The following is a 25629-nucleotide window of genomic DNA, read 5'->3' as shown; positions in this document are numbered from 1 at the left end:
AATGTATTTCACGTAAAAAATTAAGAAAGTTTTGGCTCATGGCTTTGAGATAATGCTTGTTTTAAAACTGAATAATAGAAAAAAATATGTAGTGCATTTAAGGTAGTTCTGCACGTTAGGATCGAAATATTTTCTACAATGTAGAATTTGATTAAACTCTGATTTTTCAAAACTTCGGAATATACTAACAAAATTCAGCAAATAAAAAAGATAGAGTCGTGTGCTTGATTTTTTGCTAGACTGATTTGAAAATTTCGACCTCACGCAATTTTTCATAATGGGAGTCTATGAAATAAAACGCAATTTTCAGAATATTTTCGCAAATAGTAATATTTCTACAATGTAGATTTTAATGAAACTTCTCACAGTCATAAATAAACATATGGCCTATAATATGGTGAAATAAAATGTATAGGTCCGTGTGCTTATTTTTGAGATATTTGGCTACGATTAAAGTGAACCGCCTATTTCAAGCTAATTTTAATACATTATTTTGAATTATTTAACGTGTAAGATGTTTTAATATCATATTTTAAATTAAGAAAGATAGTAACTGTGCCATTTTAATACATTTATTCACAGGTTGCCCTTAATTCATAAACTGATTTTTGTTTCCGTACGCCGAATCCAGGCATTATTCTACGTTTTCCGGATAAATGACGTTACGCCATCATTTCCGGTTTTTCAAACGTGCAGAACTACCTTAAGAGCGGTTGTTTCTTCCACTTTAAATCACAGGTTTGGAGTGGTTTGTGTCCATTTAATATTTTAGTGGAAGGTGTTTTGTCAACTTTGAAACTTAATCAGAGAGTCTTTGAAATTTAATCAGAGAGTCTTTTCTTAGGTGTAAAACAGCTGGAGGGATTTTGTTCACTTCATAAAAAATTGGCGGGAGGGTTTTATTCCACAAGCACTGTTTATCATCACCATTATGTACAACCTGTTACCCGTCTCTAGATTTGCCATGGAATTCTATGGAAATCCATGGAAAATATTCCATGGAGTATTCGGACTACCAATTTATATCATTTTTTTATGAAACAAAAATACGAAGAAAAAAAATCCGTGGAGTTCCATGGATTTCAGTGGAATGCCAGAGTTCCATGGAAATCCACTACTTTCCATGGTACACCACAGATGACCATGGAAACCAGCAAAATTCCATGGCAATCCGTGGAGTATTCGGACGGCATGCCATGGCAAATAACTGTGGAAATCCGCGGAAATACCATGGAAACTTGTTGGTGACAGAACTGGACTGAAATGAAAATCAGAAACCATTATGCATGTCACATCTTAATTTATAATTTCATAGTAGTCAGTAGTATAACAAAACTGCTTATGAATTTTGACATTTCTTCACTAGGTGACAGAAAATAGTACAAACAGTATGGAGCTGAAAATTGTCACCAGTTTCTATTCAGTACCACTGTCATTATAGTATATCAATGTTTTCCACTGTTTGTCATTATGCAGTATAGTCGGTATAAGATATGCCATCATTTTCAACTGAATGTAACTATTGGTTGAGAAATTTTCTGTCACTGTTGGCCACCATCAGTTGGAAATACCATGTAGTTTTCATTAACTGCCACAAAGCCATCATTTGCCATCAGTTGCCTCACTGCATTAACCTGTTGAAATAATAAACCAAGAGATATTAAACCAATTAAACCATAAAAGCAGTTTCTTCATTAGTTTTGTCCTTACTTCATAATTTCAAAATTAAATGGTATTCAAAGAAGTGCTTCTTTATCATACAGGCAATACTGCAGATTTAAGCAAGTAATAACATTACTTATTATATTTTCAAGAAAAAGTATTTTTTTTAATTTGATTTCAAATGTAGGTAGAATAAGGTTCCATAAAAAAGGCATGCAGACAGATATTCAATGTTTTGGGGTAGTGATCAATAGGTTCAACTTATGCATTACTATTATTGTATAAATGGTGACCTAATTGAAATTCTACCAGTTACCTGCACTAACACCAATGTGTGTTGACTGCCTAGTGATTAACTTAATTTGATACTTTTTTAATCATTATATAAAATATTGGTCTGGACTTGATATAAGGGAGATAATTATAAAACCTGTCGTGGGTTCTGCTGGAAATTATAAAGTTGATCCATTTAGTCGTGTTCAGGGAAAATTGTCAGTTGCCCACTTTCAGTCAAACATAGAACAATGGTAGTGTGTACATGTATTTATAGTACTATAGTAATTACTTACATGTCTTTGAATTGTTGGATGGAGTCTCCTTTGAACACAATACATTGGGTCACTAAACTGAATTATCTCCATTCATTCATTCGTGTATGCTGTTTATATACTCCTGAAAAACAGATATAGTTTAAAACCTAGATGTCCATAAAAAAATGTTTGTTTATTATTTATTAGGTATGTCAATGACCTGAAATTAAAACTATACATCATGATGAATAATGGGGCCAAAAATATCTTATCAGCAGCTTTTTACAGATGTGGCAAATTGAGGGTTACATATTAATCAGCATAAATACCTGCACATTTAACAAAATTTCTAACTTTACCCTTGGATAAGATTATATAAAAAATTTGTTTTTGAATTTTGGCACACATTTAAAACATACAAATTTTGTATTACATACAATTTAAGTGTATAATGTTAACTTTTTATTTTATTTAATTTCATGGAAAGTTTGATATTACATTAACAAAAATATCTTTTTCTAAAATAATCTCCCTGAACATCATAAATATATAATTATGTTCTAGTATTCTGTAAGACTCCTCTTAAATGAACACATACATCTGTACATTATAACCAATTTTCATTTACTTGTACATTCCAGTTTATATTAAATGTTAGACATAGATTTTCATAAGTAGGCTCCTTAATAATTTAATGTTGGAGCCAAGGGACCAGACATCAACTTCACTGAAAGATTCTCCCCTTTTTTTTAAATTTAAAAATCATATTAATATTGAAAACAACTAGGAAGTTGAATATATCAGAATTCAAAAGAAAAAGTAATAGTACCTAAATAACAAATAGCTGCTTAATATGTGTATTATTGCTAAATTTTCGAAAAAATGTTAAACACTTTCAATAAAGTGCAAAATCATCGATTAATAACAAGTAAATAATCCATAAACATTTCTTTCTACTAAAAACATAATTTTCATTAGGCCTTTATTTTTTTATTGTTCGTTTTACAAACCGTGGAATTGCCCAAGTGTCGTAGTGGGAGGAAATAAAATTAAAAATAAAATTTGAAATCCCAATTTTATTTTACTGTAGGAAAGGAGTATAGAGTATAAAATAAAGAATAATGACAGGGGAGGAAATAAAAAAAATTAATTGATAGAAATTCCCCGACAGAAAAATAAAATTCTCCAATTTATTTTGTCGTAGGAGGGTTTGTAAAACGAAGAATAAAAAATTATCGCCTTACCTTAACATAAATGTGTGCAACACCAATAAACCAGTTTAATAACATGTTAAAAACACATATTATAATTCTCTGAATTTACTTAGTAAACAGTGGTCAGCTGACTGGTAGCATTGTTTACCCTGTAATACAGCAGTGCCACCTGTGGAGATAACTCTACTGGCTTAAATTTTATTGAACCCATTGAATAATTTCATTTAAAAAGTGTCCAATTTTCCTTTTAGTAAATTAAAAGCATGATAAACTAGAAATTGCAGCTGCTTAATAGAACTTTGCAAAACAAAAGCTGTTAAATAAATGAACAAAAATATATATGAAGCAAAATCATTTGTTGCATAACACAATGAAAGCTAAGCTGCCTGCTTCCAGTTTGAATCCATTTACTAGTTTTGTTACATTGCTATAGGTACTCTACATTGCTGTTGGAAAATCATGAATAAATTTTATGAACTCACCTGGTGTATTCTTTTAGTTATTGTTAACTTCCAAGCTGCATGTAAACACAGTAAAATAACTCCACTCCATCCTGCTCTCAAACAAAGAACTTCCTGTGTAGATTTGAAATTTTGATATTCTTGGGCAAATGTGTCATTTACAGTCAGCTATTGGAGGATACATCTAGGATGTTAAAAATATTTTTGTACCACAGGTTGATTTTATTCCATTTACATATTCATTATTTTTGAAGTTTACCCTGATAATAAACAGAAAAAAGTTCAGGATTACTTTTTGAGGTACATTTACAGCCCCCAGAAGTAGTTCACAGACTTTATTTTCATTGGTTGATCTCTTGTTATGAGTTTCTAAATATAAAGCAGACAAGATCTTATCATGCAGTCTGGGATAATCTCCTGTTGTGAGACAAGCAACAGGTACACTACAGAAGATTAAAAGAACCAAATAATTTATTACTTGATTAATCAAATTAAGAATCCCTTGGCCAGGTAACTTTTAATGAATTATGGTGTAAAGAATTGTAATATTATATATGTAACTACTGTTAGTGCTGTTCTTTTTGGTGTTATTCTAGGAGAAAAAGTCATGATATTTCAATAATTTTTTTAAGATTAGTTCAAAATGAATCTATCTGCAAGGTGAGTTTATATGACAAGTTGCATTACAATAAATGTTTTACAGTAAAACCTGCTTTAGTATTCACCTCTATTAAGCAGCCAACCTGTCTTAGGCAGCCAGTGTCTCATTTCCCAAAATGGTCATTCATGCTATAAATTACCTGCACGAAGCAGCCATCTGCCATAAGCAGCCACTTTTTCCTACTGCCTTGGCTGGCTTCTTAAGACAGGTTTTACTGTAATTCCATTAGTTGTTTTACCTATCTAATTAAGTTAGTTGTAGTTATTGGTCATAAAACGTACTAATCCATTAAAATATTCTATGTTCACAAGAAATACCTCCCAAAAATTCTAAGTCCACAGTTCCCATCAATTTCCATCACAAAAATGTTCTAAGTTATTTTCTATGCTATTTTCTATCCCAAAATTTTACTAAGTCCAACTTTCCATGGCAAAAGCTCCTGTTTCCGTGGAAATTGATCAATATTTCAGCTGTAATCCATGGAAAACTTACTGTTCCATTCAATGTCCGTGGAAAATTTCAATATTCCACGGATTTCCATGCTAATTGCCACGGGACTCCATGGAATTCCATGGCAAAAGCCTTATTACCATGGCAAATCTAGAGACGGGACTGGCTCTATACCCTGTTATAAGGTGTCAGTTTGAATTCATATATATTTACTTGTGTATTACAGGTTGTTAAAGCTGAAGTCAGTACCTCACAGTGTTGGGTTCTGCAGTGCAAAAGGAGACCTCCTTGTAGGCATTGATAATCATCTCTACAAGATACCACACTATGTCTGTAAGTCTGTAGACATACCTTTTGCCATTCAATCAGTTAGCCAAAACATAATGAATCAGTCACAGATTATGTACTTATTATAAACAGAATTCTTACAAATGGGACTTGTTCTTAGAACATATCAGAAAAGTATATAAAAAATCTCATACAAAGAACATTTTGAAGTTACTATTATAAGTGGACTTTTTTACCATATTTTAAAAAAGACACTATATTTCAACTTGCATTAATTTTACTAACCATGAAAGAATCAGATGCAGTAGCATCAGCCTCATAGTTAAAGTATATTCATTGGGAGCAAAAAAACACATTATAATACAAGACAGGCTCAAGACAGCAAACTAAGACACACCCAACTGATTCACAATCTACTATGGCTACCTTATGATGTATTTAATATATGGAATATTTGATATCATAATATTTAAATATTAATTTAGTAAAAGAATGAAGTATTTTTCTGTATTTCAGATCTACCGAAGTCATACATGTTTAGAATGGTCTCGATGAAGTTTGGAAAACAAGCTGCGGAGCATCCATTACCTGAGACTCAGGAAATAACTCAAAAAATGACCAAAAATGATCTTTCTAGACTGAAAAATTCACACTCCTCTTTTAAGTAAGTACTAACGTTAGCAAGATTTTTACAGTATATAAGCTGTTATAGTAAATGCTTAAACCATATCATCAAAACACAATTCAGGTAATTTTGTAACTTAATTAGCTTTGATAATGGTGTAGGAAGAACCCTGATGGCACTGTGGGGTTTATTTTAGACATAGTTAAGCACCCGAGTAGAAACACCAAACTTCTTCAAGCCATCTGGATGACATCCTATTGACAATCAGAGCAAGACTACTCCCAGACATCAGCCACTTTTACCACTAAGCGGTAGAGGCCTCCTGTTGCTAAAATGTATTCAAAAATTTATATGCCAAAAAAAAAAGAAGATTTTCATAAAAATTATTTACTTACCACCTAAAGTGAACTTTGTGTATACTAATCTTAAATAGAAGGCATCCTGTTGAAAAGTTTTAGTCTTTTATTAGTAAAATGCATGTTGAGCTTAAACTCTTTTTAGCTTGTGGGTTTGGTAATTTTTCTTTTTCATGTTTCTCTAAACTACTAGAGTGGAAACATTGCTTGCTATTAACCTAAACTGAATTAAAGATAATGAAAGAAAAGTCCAAATTTCTACAAGGCTGAAAGCGTCAATGGAAGACCCCAAATGCCTGTCTGAACATTAATTTCAGCCACAGATGGAACAACTAACCAAATGCTCGGTGCTGGATAACGAGCTTCACATGAAATACTTATATAGCCCAATATGCACGGAGGGGCACCTGGGGTCTTCCTCCACCATTAAAGCTGGAAAGTCGCTATATGACCTAAAATTGTGTCGGTGCGACGTTAAACCCAACAAAATAAATAAATATATAGCCCAAGTGAGGTTTCAAATCGTTTGTGGAAACGGTCATAATTACGCTGCAGCTCAATGAGTTGAGTCCCCGCCCCTAATGTTAGGTTAGATCACTCATCACCATGAATATATGAGATACAAATTTATAAGTCATCATGTGTTTCAGGTACTCAACATTTACTGACATCCTGACTCCAGAAGAAGAAGAAGAGATAAACCGCGAGAGACTTATCAAAGAAAAGGCATTTAACCTCTTGTTGAACAGGGAGAACGAGTTGGCAAAGATCCGAAATGGGGAGTTGATGTCAAGGAAGAAACCAAAAACAACTGCTAAGACAAAGAAGGTTGCATTCACCCAGTATATGAAGATGTTTTATGATAAACCAAAACCAACAGTAAGTGTTTGATCAGGAGTAATGTTAAAAATTACAGAACAGCATAGTCAGGGAATGTTTCAAATACTGCTGTAAAAACAGGAAGGTAGTAGATGACAGTAATGTCAAACATTCGAGTATTTTGCTCTGCGCAGTGGAACTCCTGTTCACAATATGTGTCTCTACCTTTATGTTGTATGGTGATTTTATTTCAGATTCCTAAAGATGATCCATATCCTGAAGACACTGTTAAAGATGCTGTCAAAGAACCTGAGGTGCAAGGTAAGTAGTTTCTGATTCATTCCTATAAATTCTTGTTTTCCTTGTTTTTTTATGAGATAACATGACTGTGAAAATGAAAGGAACAGTTTTGTAACTTACATAGTATTTTTCAAATTTTTGGGATTAAACCAACAATAATTGTTACAATAGTCTCTATGTGTTAAACAAACACAATTTTATTCATCTTTCAAATCATTTCCGACGTTACTTGAAACTGCTTAGCTACTGAGAGTAATAATATAGCAATCAGAATGAAAACATAGATCGATCAGTTTTCTTAAGTTATATAAATGTAAGACTGCAGAAAAATGGCTTTAAGTAAGATTCAGACTATGAAAACTATGAAACATTCTCCTTCAAAATAACAGAGAAAGAAGAATATCATCCAGAAAGGGAACCAACAGGATTTTTCCCACCGGCGTCGGAAGCCACACGACCCACGCCTCCTGAAGATTCCCCTCTAAAGGCAGCTTATCATCTGGCCCCTAATGGTTTTGTTCCCAACTCAATACTCATCAAACTGCTATGGCCACAGGAGGCTAAAGACAAGATGGCACAAAGAAAGAAAGAAGAATGGAAATTGCCATCATTCTCTGAAGCTCAGCTGGCAGCAATTAATAAAGTTAAACAGGTATGTATCAGTTAAAAGCTAGGTGTTTATTCTTTTATTTTATTTGTTGAATAAGTTTTATGAAGTGCTGCATGTTATTTATGTTGGAGGCAAGTGCAAGTTTTCAAATATCGGAGGAGAGAACTAAACTGTTTTTATCCTTGTCTCATGAACAACTTCAATCTAAAATAAGAATCAGTGCTCAAGTCTGTTGAATGTAGCATCAGCAATGAGATATATTTTTCTGAGCTTTCACTTACAATACCTTAGAGGTTGTAGAAAGCATGCCGTTTAAAGTTTGTTTTGCACAGCAACCAGTTCTATTTTAGACTGAATTTGTCCATCATATTGCAGTTTGCTATAAATTTCTTGAAGATGTAAGTCTGTGTATTTCATCTTGCTTTATGTTGTTTGTGTGTTGAATTATGACTTCGTTTTTCATTCAAACTCATTAATATGAATTGTATCATAGCTCGGTGTTTTTTCTTAACAAATTTGGTGCGATAAATCGTATACACTGAGCGCAGGGTGCGGTAACTAAAAGTGTGCAGGTATTAAATACCCGCACGCTAGTTACCGCACTGTTGGATAGGAAAGTATGCCAGCGTGTATGGGTGTGTCTCTAACAGCAGACAGCGACGTGCATTTTATTGATTTTCTGCGCTCGCATTGGTTTATTTTACCTGAGCTTTACACATTTGTAAAGCAAGGATTTTAAATACTCACTGAACTGCTGTATATGGCAATGTGGAACGCCTACTGAACTACCATATATGGATGGCTAAGATACAAAACAGAAAGAACATTAAAACTCTCGGGTAAACGATTTATACTCGGGGGCTACGCCCCCTCGTACAAATCGTTTACCTCGAGTTTCAATGCTCTTTCTGTTACTTAAACCTTGAATGTAGACAAAAATCAGTTACTACTCTTGGGATGAAAATTATGCAGTAACATGTAACAGTAACAGTCAGTAATAAAAACTCAACATATTCGAATCCCAGTTTATTCAAGGTGGCCAACCCATGACTTATGGATACCCTACACAATGAGAAAACGTCCCAATTCAGGTAACATTTTGCCTATATTATCTTTATTATGGATTTTCATAAGATAAAAAGCAATGCAGACAAAAATGAATGCTTCCGTCCGCACAAAGCATCTGCCATCAGTTCTCAGTAATTTTCTCCAACACTCCGCCTAACTGCGAAAATGTGTGTTATCTACACAGTTTTTCCACCAAAACGCATTTGGGCGAAGTGTTTGAGAAAAGTACTGGCAAGTGATGGCCGAAGCCTTGTGGAGGAAAGCGCTAGTTTTGCTGTCTTTGATACACTCTACCTTGTGAAAGTCCGTCAAGTAATAAGAAAAATATAGACAAAATATTACCTGAATCGGGACGTTTTCTCCATGTGTACAGCATCCAAAAGTCACGTGAGTTGGCTACCTGTTTTTGTAATAATTCCAAAGATACTTCATACAAAATAATCCCAGTTTTTTAATAAATATTTCAAGGTTTAGTTACTTTAACAACAGGGTAACATGAATCAGAGAACTAGATGATATTGTAACTTTTATCACCATGGGGTTTTTGAAACGTTAAGATATTTTGTATGTATGGCATTAAGTTTATTTTATCCCATGATGTTGACACTAAAACAGGAAAGAGAAGAGATTGAAAGAAGGGCACAACAGCAGGCAAATCTTGAAAAATGGCCATCTCTTGATAGTTGGCGGGCCAATTCTGGGTCAACTGTCAGTAAACCCCAGTCCGCCCTAACAATTTCCTCAAAACGAACTTTAGGGTCAGGACAAAAATCTGTTACATTTTTGTCGGTTCGAAGTGGAGTGAGTATAAAGCTGCTCCTTATTGAATATCTAGTGAACCTTGGTGGAAAACTTTCTTTATACTACGGTTTTTTGTATATTTATATAAACCCAGTTGGCTATGGGAACTAATTGTTTAATTTATGACCTTTCAAACTCGTAGAATAGAACAAAATAAAAACTCAGTTCTGCTACTAACAGAAAGTTTTGAAATGTAAAGAATAATTGTATGCTCCAGTTAAATAGTATTTTCAGATCGGAAATGGGGAGAGGGAATTAGCTGATATTTTCTGTTACATCGTGTTTGAACATAATAGATTGTACTTCAGTATAAAGAATAAATTTAAAGCCTGTATCACAGTCAGCTGATTACAAATATTAGATATTGATTAGGACTGCATTGATTTCAGACCATTGTATAGCAGATAAATTTTATTAGGAGTTTTGTTCGTTATAAATAAAATTTGATAGGTCATTCGTTACCGTAATGTCAACGGAGGGAAATTATGGTTTACTGCCAGTCCATCTGTCAGTCAGCCTGTCGGCCTATTATGTTCAGTATGCAAAGCACAATACTATAGACCAGAAAAGGTCATGGGTTTGATATCCAGGTGCAGCGTATGTTTCCCTCGATGATTTATCAGAAGTATAACTGAAATACTGTTGGAAAGAAATGACACAAAATTGAAACGTGGGAGATGTCAGAGACATTTATTTTATTTGTTATCATTCTCAGATTATTTAAACATATACTCTAGTTTCTATTCAACATTCAAATAAAACGTCAATATGTCGAAATGTGAGTTCATATGTATTGTTTTCATTACTTAAAACCAAGTGTCAGAAGCATGTCATTTTCTTGTGTATGTAATTTGTGAAACTGATATACCATTTATTGTTTTATCTCTTTGTTATTTTACTCTATACTTAACACATGTATTGTGAATAATTATGCCATATTTGTGCATGTAATAAAGGATCGGGAAAGAGCAGAAAGTATGGCAAATATATTTGCTCAAAAGTCCAAAACTCAGCTGGCCGAAAAGTCTGTAAAATCAAAAACAAAAACAATGTCTGGAAAGTCTCAAACTGGAAAGTCTCGGCCTGTTGGAGATGAGAAAGTTGTAAGAATAGAAAAGATGGTGACCGTAGTGGTATGTACGATATGTGACCGAGTTCTATATCCTCTGCTAACATCTTGTACACCTTATAAACAGGACAACTCTTCTTATATTGCTTATAATGCACATGTTTATCTTGTTACTTTTGGTTAACGAATGGAAATTTGCAATAGGTTCTTCGGCATTTTTGCTGAATTTTTATACCAGTACATAAAAAAGTGTTGTTTTTTAATGTAACTCAAAATTCTATTTTAATATTCTGTTGCTTATTTGTTATAAGTTTTTATGATTCCGGAACTTGGTATTGAGTACAGAGCCTTTATGATGTCTTCACTCAACATTGAAGTAAGAAAGCCTACACTAACTCCGTCACGACAAAATATATGGTTTTAGTAGTTTTTTTAGATGCACAATAATATATTGTCATCAGCAAAATTATCATTTACATTTGCATTGCTGTAACTTCCGAGGAACCTAGTGGACTCAGTTACCATTCGTCAGCCTCTCTTTTCACTTTTGTTACATATATACATATAACTTGTAGGACTGTATATTTTATAATTCAAAAGTTCATTCACAAGGTTTTAATTGTTGTAGCATATAGTAAAAACAGATATATACCAACTGGAATGTTTCGGGTTTCTGGTCACTAATTTAGTATGACCTTCTTTTTGAAAAACTATTTATTTGAATTAAATTATTAAAATTATTATACCTGAAATATCTTCATGTTTTCTGTTGGAATGTGGTATATAATCCCATAAAACATTTTAATAAAATTCTCAACACAGGTGCTGAATGAACTTTGAACTATTGAAACGGGAATACTAAACTTTAAGTGATACATTTATTTTTACTTTGGTAATTACACCAGTTTCAGCTTGTCACCTTTAAAAATTCTAGCCCTTTCCTTTTCTAACTACCAGCAACTTTTCTGTTCTTTACTCGCTAATCTAATACACATTCCTTTCAGTAAAATTATGAAGTTAAATGGAGAGTAAATATTTATCAGCCATTTTCTTATAAAGTATGCTTCACAAATCTTTTCATGTACTTGAATTTCAAACTTACTAAAGTTAACGATACTTGCAATGTTCTGGTTATATGCAGTGCATGTTATATTCTACAGTTATGTACAAGTATTATTGTGTAACAATATTATGCATGATGTGTAATTAGTGTGAGGTGCACTGTTGCAAATACTGGTTTGCAAAATTATGTTTTAAATGATCTTGTGAAAGAATTATTGCCCCAGCTAAAATAGTGTATTGTTCATGGCTTCGTCGTTTCGACACTAGTATATATGACCTATCCTAGGAAATGAAAGGAGAGGGTTCAACTGGATGCCTAAATTCAGTAAATCCTAAGTTTTATTTCATCAAGAAGTAATATTGTTTGTGTTTTCTCAAATTACATGCCATATTTTAAAGTACACATGCATATATGTTATTGCATAAAATATCTACAGTAACAGGAAATTTTATAGGAAACCTTAAAGTTTTGACTGATATAAACAAATTTATGACCACCACAGCCAAAAATGTGAATGAAGCTGAACCAATGGTCAAAACGGTTTTTGGCATCACTCGCTACTAAAACTTTCCCATTTGTTTTAAATATTCTTTGTCATGTTTTGAATACAGTAATTATGTTTCAACTAGAATAAATTCTGTGTAAAATATTAACTTTCTGGCTGGTTGCAAACGATATTCTTCATTAATTTGCTTGGAATTTTTTTCAAATTATGTAGGTTGTTTGCAGCTAAAGTGAACCTGTCCTTTCAGCTATAAGTTGAAAATTGAAATTTAGAAAACATTTGTTACATTCTGCTATTTAACTGTGTTCAACTAATGTGCGAATATTTTAATGGTGCATATGTGTGTCAAAGTTATGCTTGCCAGTTTTCAGTTCAGTGTTTAATGTTTACAGAATGTGTATCACGTTTGCATACCAGTATTTCACAGCAGCACAAGTAGTGGTCAAAAGGGCTTGCTTCCAGATTCACATTTCTGTACCTATGAAATTAGTTTTTTTGAATGGAAGTAATTGTACGCAGGAAATGAAATCAGCTGCATTTTATACTTAACATTCGATTATTTTTTATAGAGATATATCATGATAGTTAGGTGTAAATCCGAAGGCAAGCTGGGTTGATAAGTTTCACAGCAATGTAGAAAAACACTGTTATAACCAGTCTTTCTTCATTTACTTAATGCCAATGGTTAGAAAGGGGATGGTGAGGAGGAGTTACTGGAGGAAGATGAAGATGAATTTGAGGATCGCGTTATGGAGATGGATTGGGGAGATGATGAGGATACTATTTATAAAGAGAAGAGTAAGCTCTCTGATACGGATGGTACTAAATCATCTCTTATGAATAAATATGCAGATATAATGGCTAAACCCCCAACGCCGCAGGTGAATGTCTTTCTCATATTTACTTTGTTGGTTCTTTAATACCTGATGTGTAATGTAGGACTAATGTGATATTTGGCAATGATTTGATGAAAAGTAAAATAAAAAGTATAGAAAAATTGTGTAGTATTTTACGACCAGTCACAGCAATCTGAATACAGTCTTGGTGCTTTTTAAATTCTTCGGAAATCGTACCTCTTATATATAAAAAAATCTAACGGTTGTTTTACATCTATGAATACCAAATGATCTGCTGTGTTATATTTATATATTTGTATTGAGCATGCAAGCCAGTCTAAAATTGAATGCACATGTAAGCATCAAGAAACTATATATCTTTAGCTAGCGTGTATATTGTATATACTGTATAAATAGTGTCATAGCGGAGAGCACATATACGACTGAAGTAGCACGAAGAATCACATAGTAATATAACAGTGTCATCACAGTATCATTTATGTATATTAATAAACTGAAAATTGATTAGTCACTGTAAATGTTAGTTGACTCAATTCGGGCACGTGCATAATTCGTAAGTAAAAGATGTAACAATTTGTAAATTGAAGATGATAAAAGTCATTATTACAGTTCATGTTTTGTAGATTCTTAAATTTGATCTTTAACAATATTGTTACTATGTTTATAATATAATGTAAACTTCAGTATTGAAAGAACTGAGATTCTAAAATACAAATATTATTCGTAAAATGAGGCCTGAAGATACTTTACAGCAAATAGAAATTGAAATTGTTGTTTTATCAGCCGGAAGAGGAAGCTATTACAAAGGAGGACACACTGGCTTCAAAGGAGAAAACAATGGAATCTACAAAACAAACTTCCGATCTTAGTCAGAAATCCACCCCTCGAGAAATCAAGCCTACGAAACCTATTAAAAAACTTGTATCACGCCCACCACCTCCACCGCCGCAACCAAAGACAAAAACACCTCCACCACCAAAGAAAGAGACGCCAGAACAAAAACATGTTGATCGTGTAAAGACACCAGTACCAAAACCAGTTACCCCGCCACCTCCACGACAGAAGACGCCATTACCTGGGTTTATCACGCAGTTCAAGGGGGTCGAATGGTTTGAGAAGTACTTTCCTAATTGTGAAAATGTATGTATAATTACTCGAGTTTGTTTCAGTTTCAATTTCATAAGCAACTCACATAATTTATATGCTACGTTTTGAAATCTGATAGACTCTGTTCTGGTGGTGTTGAATGTGAAAATTCAAATTTCATAGTAAGTTAAATAAGTAGTTAATAAAAATTATAAGAACCTTTGGAAGCATGGAAGGCTACGAAGCAAGATTTAGAGCAGACGCATCTCGACTGAGTACATTTTTAAATGAATGTGTTTTTTTTCTTAAGGATGTCTTTTCAGCATGGTTCTCCTATTTTAATCTGCATACATATTGAGTGATGTTGTAATAATAATGTGTATAATCTCGTCAGTAGTCTATAAAGCTGTTGTTATTTCTTCCAGACAATACCAAAACCATGGTCTCTGGAAAACTTTGTTGCTGCTTTAGTCAAACTGATAAAAACAGTCGACTATTCCTATAAAATTGCCATTGTGGAAGCTCTACTTATGCTGCATGCTCAAGACGAGTTTGCTGATAGCCTTTCACACTCGGTGATGAAAGCAATGACCAGTGTGTTGAATCATCAGAAAGATTATCCTACATGTATGATCGAGGATCAGAGAAATTTCATTATAGTTTGCATCAAGGGTATGCAAAAATTGTTGACAAGCCCTGATAAGGAGTTTGTTACAGAGTTATTGGTACAGTTTCTCGATGGAGATAAAGAAGTAAGGTGTGTAATCATGTAAAATTCTTAACTTTTTAGCTCACCTGAGCAATGCTCAGGTGAGTTTTTCTGATCGCTCGATGTCCGGCGTCCGTCGTCTGTCGTCTGTCGTCCGTCGTCTGTCAACATTTAGCTTGTGTATGCGATAAAGGCTGTATTTTTCAATTAATCTTCATGAATATTGGTCAGAATGATAACCTTGATGAAATCTAGGCCGAGTTCGAAAATGGATCATCTCGGGTCAAAATCTAGGTCACTAGGTCTAATCAAAGAAAAACCTTGTGTATGCGATAGAGGCTGTATTTTTCAATTAATCTTCATGAATATTGGTCAGAATGATAACCTTGATGAAATCTAGGCCGAGTTCGAAAATGGGTCATCTTGGGTCAAAAACTAGGTCACTAGGTCAAATCAAGGAAAAACCTTGTGTATGCGATAGAGGCTGTATTTTTCAATTGATCTTCATGAATATTGGTCAGAATGATTGCCTTGATAAAATCTAGGCCGAGTTTGAAAATGGGTCATCTCGGGTCAAAAACTAGGTCACTAGGTCAAATCAAAGAAAAACCTTGTGTATGCGATAGAGGCGGTATTTTTCAATTATCTTCATGAATATTGGTCAGAATGATAACCTTGATGAAATCTAGGCCGAGTTCGAAAATGGGTCATCTCGGGTCAAAAACTAGGTCACTAGGTCAAATCAAAGAAAAACCTTGTGTATGCGATAGAGGCTGTATTTTTCAATTATTCTTCATGAGTATTTGTCAGAATGATAACCTTGATCAAATCTAGGCTGAGTTCGAAAATGGGTCATCTCGGGTCAAAAACTAGGTCACTAGGTCAAATCAAAGAAAAACCTTGTGTATGCGATAGAGGCTGTATTTTTCAATTGATCTTCATGAATATTGGTCAGAATGATTACCTTGATGAAATCTAGGCCGATTTCGAAAATGGGTCATCTGGGGTCAAAAACTAGGTCACTAGGTCAAATCAAGGAAAAACCTTGTGTATGCGATAGAGGCTGTATTTTTCAATTGATCTTCATGAATTTTGGTCATAATGATTACCTTGATGAAAATTAGACCAAGTTCGAAAATGGGTCATATGGGTTCAAAAACTAGGTCACTAGGTCAAGTCAAAGAAAAACCTTGTGTATGCAATAGAGGCTGTATTTTTCAGCTGATCTTCATGAAATTTAGCCAGAATGATTTCCTTGATAAAATCTAGGCCGAGTTCGAAAATGCGTCATCTGGGGTCAAAAACTAGGTCACTAGGTCAAATCGAAGAAAAACATTGTGTATGCAATAGAGGATGTATTTTTCAATTGATCTTCATAAAATTTGGCCAGAATGATTGCCTTGATGAAATCTAGGTCGAGTTTGAATATGGGTTATCTAAGGTCAAAAACTAGGTCACTAGGTCAAATTAAAGAAAAATCTTGTGTATGCGATAGAGACTGTTTTTTTTTCAATTGATTTTTATGAAATTTGGTCAAGATGATTGCCTTAATGAAATCTAGGTCGAATTTGAATATGGGTCATCTGTGGTCAAAAACAGGTCACTTGGTCAAATCAAAGAAAAAACTTGTGTATGTGATAGAGGCTGTATTTTTCAATTGATCTTCATGAATTTTGGTCAGAATGATTGCCTTGATAAAATCCAGGTCGAGTTTGAACATGGGCTATCTAGGGTCAAAAACTAGGTCATATCTAAGAAAATGCTTGTTTTATCGCAAGAGACCAATTTGTTGGTTCAATCTTAATGAAAATTGGTCAGAATATTTGTTTCCATGAAATCACAAGGTCAAACATGTTTTACACTGTTATGGTGTGTTTCTTAGGTGAGCGACCTAGGACCATCTTGGCCCTCTTGTTATTAATAGAAATCACTCGCTGGAGGCATTTTGCAAAAATTTCTTACTCCAGTAGTCCTTTCTTTTGTTGTTTGCTGTGGTTAACAGGTTTAAAGCAATAATAAAAGTTTAGTTTTGCTTTTGGTGTATCTCAGATTAATGATGTAAATTGATTGTATTGCTTGCACATACAATTCTAGAGCTTCCGTTGCCGGGAAATAAAGATGGTTGACCTGGTTATTTATTACTTGCTTGTTGGTTCGAAACTTTTAATCTAGTATTGTCATGTAAGGAAGTTTAACGGTTTGAGTAAAATCATTTTATTTTAAAGGTACTTGTTAATGCTGTTTTGGTTAAAAAATAAGACCTCTGAAATTAAAGTTGTTTTTTTTTATTTTGTGATAACGGCATTTTAAGTTAAATTAGTCATATCTTATCCATCTTAAGTACAAAAAAATATTTTGAAATTAGTAAATAGTAAAACAACGCTTTTGAAATGATGCTTATTTGGTATTAACAAGTACAATATACCACGTTTTTCTAATAAGTTTGTTATTGCTAAATGTCAAACACCTTACATAAGAAGGTGGAAATAAAGTTTATTCATATTGTCCAAACAGATTGAACAGTTGTTGTAAGGGAGTTTAGATATATTTGGCGGACTTATTATTTGAGGTTAACAAGCCCCTGTGTAGTTCAGCTGTATGATGCGAAAGAAATGTATATCATCTCTTAAAGTTAACTAAATAAATTTCAAACTTCAGGGCTGTTGTAAATACCATACTGACGTCTATTGGTATGCAGGATCAGCATAAATTCTTGCCGAAAGAGTTGGACTCGTGGGATATCTGGAACGTAGAGGAGGATGATCGTAAATCAGACCTCAGGAAAATGTGTCATCAGTGGTTAGATAGGTATTAAATGATGTTTACTTACTGATTATTAAACTATATAGCTTTAATGAATATCAAACAAGAAATGAGTCAAAACTTCACTTTTCGAAATTTCACAGCTTGTTTGGTTGAAATTTACCCATCAAATTGATTTTAATGCTCAATTTGACAAACTTCTAGACATAAAGAAGTATGTTACATGTATCAACTTCTAAAGAGGTGATTCATTCAATCAGTTGAAATTGATTATGGTTCAAAAGCAGGTCAGCAAAACATATCTCATGGAATAGGTAAATACCACAATAATTGGTAAAGTGCTCGAGTCTTTGATGTTTTTTTTTTCATTCTATAAGTCATTCAAGTTGGAGTGGAGGCGATTTTTACAAATATTACCTTCTGTTTCAGCCAATATATTTCTTTAAAAAGAAAGTAGAACAAATACACGAGTGTCCATTTTGCCGCATTTTGCAAACCTGTTATGCAGGTAAATACTTGTAAGAAAGAATGATTGTATTAAAGCAAGAAGCAAATAAAAGAAAATTTCCTGAACGCCATACCTTTGTCCCCATGTATGTATAAATATCTTTTACATTTTTTGTTTGATTTAAGAACATTCTTTTTGTTCTCAGGTGGATGACGACATACAAATTGCATTTAGAAGATACTATTGAACGTATGAAGAAGGGACAAAATATACACGGCCGAATGTCAAGAGACCAGTTCAAGAAGAAGGGGTCATCATCACCACAGAGTAAAAGCATTCTTAGGAGATCAGTGGTATAATATATTTCCTTACAGTTTTATACAATAATACATGTGATTCTTGTACTTATAGTTTTGTGTTGTAAAATTAATCATATCAAACCGTTGTTAATGAACACGCAGAGAGATTGTTTGTTGCTGCAGAGAGTACTTGATTTTGACTGACCGTACATTTGTAACCATCACATGCAAATAATGTATTATGATAAAAAATAGAATTATTCGAGGTAGTCAATATAATTTATTATGTAACGTGTATAATTTTGTAAATGAATTAGTTACGTGTATTTTTGTCTGTACGTTTATTGGGGTATGTCGTTCGTCGGGCGGACGGATGGGCGGGCGGCGGCGTCAAACTGGTGTTTCCGGTCAATAACTTTTGTTTCGGTAAAGATATTTGAATAAAACTTGGTATGTATGTAGCTTATATCAAGACAAAGGCTGGGATTGATTTTGGGGTTTCTGGGGTCAAGGTCAAGGTCACTGTTACTTAAAATAGAAAAAGGGTTTCCGGTCAATAACTTTTGTTTCGGTAAAGATATTTGAATAAAACTTGGTGTGTATGTAGCTTATATCAAGACAAAGGCTGGGATTGATTTTGGGGTTTCTGGGGTCAAGGTCAAGGTCACTGTTACTTAAAATAGAAAAAGGGTTTCCAGTCAATAACTTTTGTTTCAGTAAAGATATTTGAATAAAACTTGGTATGTATGTAGCTTATATCAAGACAAAGGCTGGGATTTATTTTGGGGTTTCTGGGGTCAAGGTCAAGGTCACTGTTACTTAAAATAGAAAAAGGGTTTCCGGTCATAACTTAACTTAGGAATGAGCTATCATGATGAAATTTGGTGTATAGAAAACTTATATAAATTTGTAGCTTGGGATTGATTTTGGGGTTTCTGGGATCAAGGTCAAGGTCATTGTTACTAAAAATAGGGTTAGGTTAGGGTTTGGGTTAGGGTTAGGGTTGTGCTTTAAAGTGGTGCACTGTGATTCAGTATACTTTTTTATTCTTGTGAAAAGTGTTGAAAACCTGGTTTCGTGGCATTGCCGCGTTTCTTGTTTAATTTTTATTTTCTGTTTTTTGTTTGCTAGGAAGCAGTAAGTATATGCCGCTAAGCTTCAGAGTTGTGTTGATGTTCCTGCTTTCATTTAAGATACCAGAGAGTGCGAAATCATAATTGATTTGCGTAATCTTTTATCAGAAAATACAGTAGTCTAATCTAAATACCAAGTTGTATCTTTTGAAAATTCATAGCAACTTTTATAAAACATAAATGATTTAGTCATGTACCAATTATTGAATGACGGAATTGAAAATTTAAATACCATTTTTTTCTGATTTTTAATGTTGCCTGATGACCCATCGAAAAATATTTCAAGAATATATTCTTTTTGACTTTGAAAGATAATGAACAATTCTTATAAATTGGTTGCATTTGTTGTTTTAAGTCGTAATTAAGTTTAAATAGAAAATGCGCATAAATGAAATGTAGTAATGGCTTATTAAAATGTTTTATGCAAGCTCCGTAGCATTAGCTCCATATAACCAAGGTATACATCTTACACTCACTTTATGAGCTCTGTTTGACGGTGTAGTAAATTAAAAACCAATTCATATCTTTGATTGAAATCTGTCAATTAATATGTAAATGACGAATTTGAAAACACAGTAAACAATAAATGGTTCTGTTACAGCATCATATATAATATGTGATAGGTGACTAGTTTTATCAAGAGAAGAGAAATATTAACAGTTAATATGCATCGCCAAAGGTGGGGATCTAACCTTTATGCCATATATTGCATTAAAACCATACAAATACGATTGTCCTGTGTTGTATACTGTAGCATTGCGATGGACATCAACTTGTAGTAAAACATCAGAACTGTACGTGCTAGAACCTCTTCTGTTGATGATTTTGAAGTTCTTGACATGTTGCACGTAATTTTTTCCTGCTCCACAGTTGAACAACATTAAAACCCGTATCGTCCCGTACTTACATAAATATATATTTATTTTTCAATAAATCTGTATGTTTTTTTGTTTTTTTTTTCAATATCTACTAGCAAATGTTGAGTAAACTGTCTTGTCAAACAGTTAATTTTTTCAGTATGAAGTACTTGAATTCCTGGCAGATTTATTCGGTTTTAACTTTCGCGGATGGTCTTATCATTAACATATAAGTACCATACAAATATGCGTGAAATTTGTTAAAATTAAAATTAGTCTGAAGGGTTCTTAAACTGCACCATTCCGAATTTTGAATAAAAGTATTCCCCGTTTAAATATCTTAGACACTCTCTAGTCAGTATTTTCATGTTCATTCCAGTTATAAAACTGTTGTGACAGCTTTGGTTTTCAGTAGCTGGCATTTGTTTTTATAATTGATTTTTAGCTCATCTGATTTTTTGAAAAAAAATGATGAGTTATTGTCATCACTTGAGCGGTTGTCGGCGTCGGCGTCGGCGTCGGTGTCGGCGTCGGTGTCGGCGTCGGCGTCGGCGTCTGCGTCGGCGTTGCCTGGTTAAGTTTTATGTTTAGGTCAGCTTTTCTCCTAAACTATCAAAGCTATTGCTTTGAAACTTGGAATACTTGTTCACCATCATAAGCTGACCCTGTATAGCAAGAAACATAACTCCATCTTGCTTTTTGCAAGATTTATGGCCCCTTTTGTACTTAGAAAATATCAGATTTCTTGGTTAAGTTTTATGTTTAGGTCAACTTTTCTCCTAAACTATCAAAGCTTTTGCTTTGAAACTTGGAATACTTGTTCACCATCATAAGCAGACCCTGTACATCAAGAAACATAACTCCATCTTGCTTTTTGCAAGAATTATTGCCCCTTTTGGACTTAGAAAATCAGTTTTCTTGGTTAAGTTTTATGTTTAGGTCAGCTTTTATCCTAAACTATCAAAGCTATTCCTTTAAAACTTGCAACACTTTTTCACCATCATAAGCTGACCCTGTACAGCAAGCAACATAACTCCATCCTGCTTTTTGCAAGATTTATGGCCCCTTTTGGACTTAGAAAATATCAGATTTCTTGGTTAAGTTTTATGTTTAGGTCAACTTTTTCTCTTAAACTATCAAAGCTATTGCTTTAAAACTTGCAACTCTTGTTCACCATCATAAGCTGACCCTGTACAGCAAGCAATATAACTCCATCCTGCTTTTTGCAATAATAATTGCCCCTTTTGGACTTAGAAAAATCATTTTCTTGGTTGAATATTATGTTTAAGTCAACTTTTCTCAAAAACTATCGAAGCTATTGCTTTAAAACTTGCAACAGTTTTTCACCATCATAAGTGGACACTATACATCAAGAAACATAACTCTATCCTGCTTTTTGCAAGAGTGATGGGCCTTTTTAGACTTAGAAAATCATGGGTAGGACAATATTTCTATTATAAAAAAAAATCAGATGAGCGTCAGCACCCGCAAGGCGGTGCTCTTGTTTATCAACGTATCAAGAGATTTTTCACCAAAGCTTTGCTAGCATTATATTGTGCTAAAACATTCACTAGGTTGACCATATATATGGGTACATCTTTAAGCTTGAGCGTCTTATATTTACTTTTATATTGCTCTGTGTGGAAACCATAACACTTTATTAAAGAATGTTAATATTTCATAAATAAACACTTGTTTTTGAGACATATTGTATTCTAACATTATCTTAAGAACAGTTTTAATATGCAGTCTTGATACTTTTAAGTCTATAACAAATTTTATGGAAGCAGTAAACTGAGTATCCTTAATTGATATAACATTCTCATTGCTAAATTGTTTATGGAAAGTGCAAGCCACCTATTAATTCATAGTCAAGTAATGCTATTTGTTTGAAACTTTCTATTGACTAAGTGGAACATAATCTAAACATATAAAATGCTGTACTTAGATTGTTACAGTTTGAAAAAAAAATGTTGTTAGTATTCACTGATTATTTGCTCTAACGAGCAGTTTATCTAAGAATTAAGAATGTTTGAATTATACAGGGAGTCGGCACCGATACAGCTATCAACGAAGATCAGGAGACAATAACGACTTTAGATGATGCTGGCAAAAGAGGTGTTACAGTCACATTTGACAAGCCGCCCGATCCAGCACTTATTGAGAATGCCACTTACATTGATGCTATTAATTATTTCTGTGATATGATGTTTGAGAAAGAGATAGAGGCTATGAGGGCACCAGGCAAGCGTATGCCAGGTTCTAAAGAAAATGTTGTGCAGGCAAAAAATACTGTCTTGGTATTACCAAAGATACCTCAGTAAGTAGTTCAGTGTGCCAATATTTATTTTGGTTTTTCATTTTTATCACAGCTTAAGTTGGGAAATTGGGAAAAGATGTTTTTGTAATTTTTCTTCGAACACATTTATAGTCTTTTCCATTTGTTATGTTTTATATTTTAACGCATTATTTGACTTATTAGTGCTTTAACATATTTGGAACGATGCCTGTCTATTCTTCCAACTTTTTTTTTGTCATTTACAACAACATCGTTCAGTTTCATGTGCTCATAATAAATGTTAGTGGCGCGATTGAGTCAGTTTTTTTAATTCAAGCCAATGTTCACAGGTAGGGCCGTTTAACGTCGTGCACAACTCTACATATTTAACTTTCTGATCTGCCTGAAGTAATGAATATGAACTTAATTTTTAGGATTCGGTTAGGATGTTGTACTTATCGCAGTTTAGAGATGCACTTTCTATGTTTTAAGTTTATAAAACCTTTACGTTATTTTAGTAAACCCAGCTTAGTTAGGCTTGGGGAGACACACACCAGTCACTGTCGACCACACAGAGAAACAAACCTTCATGTTGGTAAGTGTTTCGAGTGCCTCTGATTATTGCCTGTTTGGTAGTCCTTATAAAATCAATTTATGACTAAATTTTCATTCGTCATTGGAAAGATTTTTTATTTAATAAATAATATATCCCAAACAATGATTTGTCGTTAAGTAAAATCATTGTTTGGAGCTTAGATGCAAAGGAATTGTACTGATCTAATAATACGCACCTAAACGACAGTGATTTCATTCACGCGCAAAACACTGAGATATATTAGTTCGATTCTAACACGTAAGCAAGGATTATTATTTATGTCCTTGCTGATATCCATCAGATATTTGCCTGATTTCTGTCGATTTCTTTTGATTCCTTTTCCAGCGCATCACTTTGCCGTCTAATGCCATGATGTAATAAATGTGACGTCAGATAAATGAATTGTTGAATAATAACACACAGTTTTCACCTTCCTTTGTTTAATCGGAAAACAAATCGGGTCGTGTTGAATTATATTTGTTAGAATATTATGATAGGTAAAGTCATTTTACTGCATGACTTTAGCTCCTTTCTTCTTATCTGATGATTATTTTTTTACAGATTATCGTCTGCCGCCGCAGACAGCAAGAGGTTACCATCCATTCCCTGGTCAGATCAGCGGATTTGTTAATAGCATTAACCTTCCAATGAAGCCGCTCATGTTGAATCCTTTCCCAAATGCTCTAGATGCATTGGACGCACGATTCCAAGAACCTATTTTGATAACATTAAAATCAGCACAGAAATATTTCGTACCATCACAATCTATCGTTCCTCAAGAGGCAGTTCCTGCCGCTCTGTAATCTGATTGGATGATCACATTGAGGACATGATGTGCTACGTCAGTGTCTATTTATATCTTTGATTTGATTGGCCGCATTGACATTTGTTATTGCCTGGTGCATAAAAATGAAAAAAAAAGTTCTAAAGGAATAAATATGGAAATAACAGTCTTCAAGATTTTATAGACAGTTTTTATCGATATAAGGCATATTTTTTTAGAATAACTGATACACGCGTTTATATCTTTATCAATTTTATATGTATGTTAAAACTGTGTTGTGTTTTATACAATTTATTATGTTACATAAAATGTTGATATTTACTTTTGTTTCTAAAACGGTGCAATGAATCTTTCACTGAATAGATTATGCAAAATGCTGAAATTTCATTTTCAGATTCTGGTCAGATTATTAACCGTCGAAATTAGTGTATTTTAGGCGGAACTTCTATTATACTGTCTTCAGTTGCAAAAGAAAATTGTATTACTATGCCCTAATTGAGGGAAATGATGTGATACTCTGAAATATTTTTATATGTATGGAACTATATATATATATATCAAATGTATGCATTACAATCGAGCTCTCACAAGTAGCATACTTGCACTACATAAATATTGCAGCATAGCTAAAGCATTTCTGTATGACATTACTTCCATTAATTTAGGAAAACATGACACTTTTTCTACAGTATTGTCGATACGTGTGTAGCATTAAACGTATAGTGTTACATGTATTTTGTCTGTGATATTTCTGATTTTGATAAATCTTGATTAGTATACCATTTGGTTATGTTTTAGATGACTGGTTATACAAAAATGAATTAAAATGATAAATTGTCACAAGTAGAGATTTGTTTGTTTACTGTACGACCAATAGAACGTACATCACTTTGTAAAACAGTATAGTCAGAATCAACTTGTGTAACATGATGGTCAACATTATGTGTGGCAGGCATCACCGAGTACACGAGTACGGTCATCGTCATCGTGTATAATCAACACCACCATGTGTAACAGTATGGCCAACATACCATGTATTACGGTGTATACCAGTATGGCCAGCATCACCGGCCAGCATCATTGTGTATAACAGTATGTTCAACAACACCATGTATAACTGTATGGTCAACGTCACCGTGTATTACAGTGTATAACAGTATGGTCAACATCACCATGTATAACTGTATGGTCAACGTCACCGTGTATAACAGTATGGTCAACAACACCATGCATAACTGTATGGTCAACGTCACCGTGTATTACAGTGTATAACAGTATGGTCAACATCACCATGTATAACTGTATGGTCAACGTCACCGTGTATTACAGTGTATAACA

At 33.6% G+C, this 25629-nt stretch overlaps 1 protein-coding gene across 6 annotated transcripts in view; it reads left to right on the top strand.

Moving 5' to 3' along the window:
* LOC123549468 (WD repeat-containing protein 97-like) overlaps positions 1 to 25137 on the top strand; it is a 60568-nt gene extending 35431 nt beyond the window's left edge. For 4 of the 6 annotated variants that reach the window (XM_053545317.1, XM_053545315.1, XM_053545316.1 and 1 more), the window contains 14 exons: positions 5205 to 5311; positions 5783 to 5930; positions 6898 to 7126; positions 7321 to 7387; positions 7756 to 8018; positions 9660 to 9845; positions 13172 to 13363; positions 14123 to 14479; positions 14851 to 15182; positions 17793 to 17942; positions 18551 to 18698; positions 22680 to 22954; positions 23431 to 23507; positions 24069 to 25137. In XM_053545317.1, coding sequence (XP_053401292.1) covers positions 5205 to 5311; positions 5783 to 5930; positions 6898 to 7126; positions 7321 to 7387; positions 7756 to 8018; positions 9660 to 9845; positions 13172 to 13363; positions 14123 to 14479; positions 14851 to 15182; positions 17793 to 17942; positions 18551 to 18698; positions 22680 to 22954; positions 23431 to 23507; positions 24069 to 24310 — 2773 coding nt within the window. In that variant the 3' untranslated portion in view covers positions 24311 to 25137. Of the gene's footprint in view, positions 1 to 5204; positions 5312 to 5782; positions 5931 to 6897; positions 7127 to 7320; positions 7388 to 7755; positions 8019 to 9659; positions 9846 to 10801; positions 10979 to 13171; positions 13364 to 14122; positions 14480 to 14850; positions 15183 to 17792; positions 17943 to 18550; positions 18699 to 22679; positions 22955 to 23430; positions 23508 to 24068 lie in introns of all 6 variants that reach the window. The other 2 variants (XM_053545314.1, XM_053545318.1) reach the window with 2 other exon arrangements.
* The last annotated feature ends 492 nt before the right edge of the window (positions 25138 to 25629 follow it).

The sequence above is a fragment of the Mercenaria mercenaria genome, chromosome 6 (genome assembly GCF_021730395.1).
Source record: "Mercenaria mercenaria strain notata chromosome 6, MADL_Memer_1, whole genome shotgun sequence".
NCBI classification, from domain to species: Eukaryota; Metazoa; Mollusca; class Bivalvia; order Venerida; family Veneridae; genus Mercenaria; species Mercenaria mercenaria.
The sequence above is the reverse complement of the archived record's forward strand: the minus strand, read 5'-3'. Positions and strand labels throughout refer to the sequence as shown.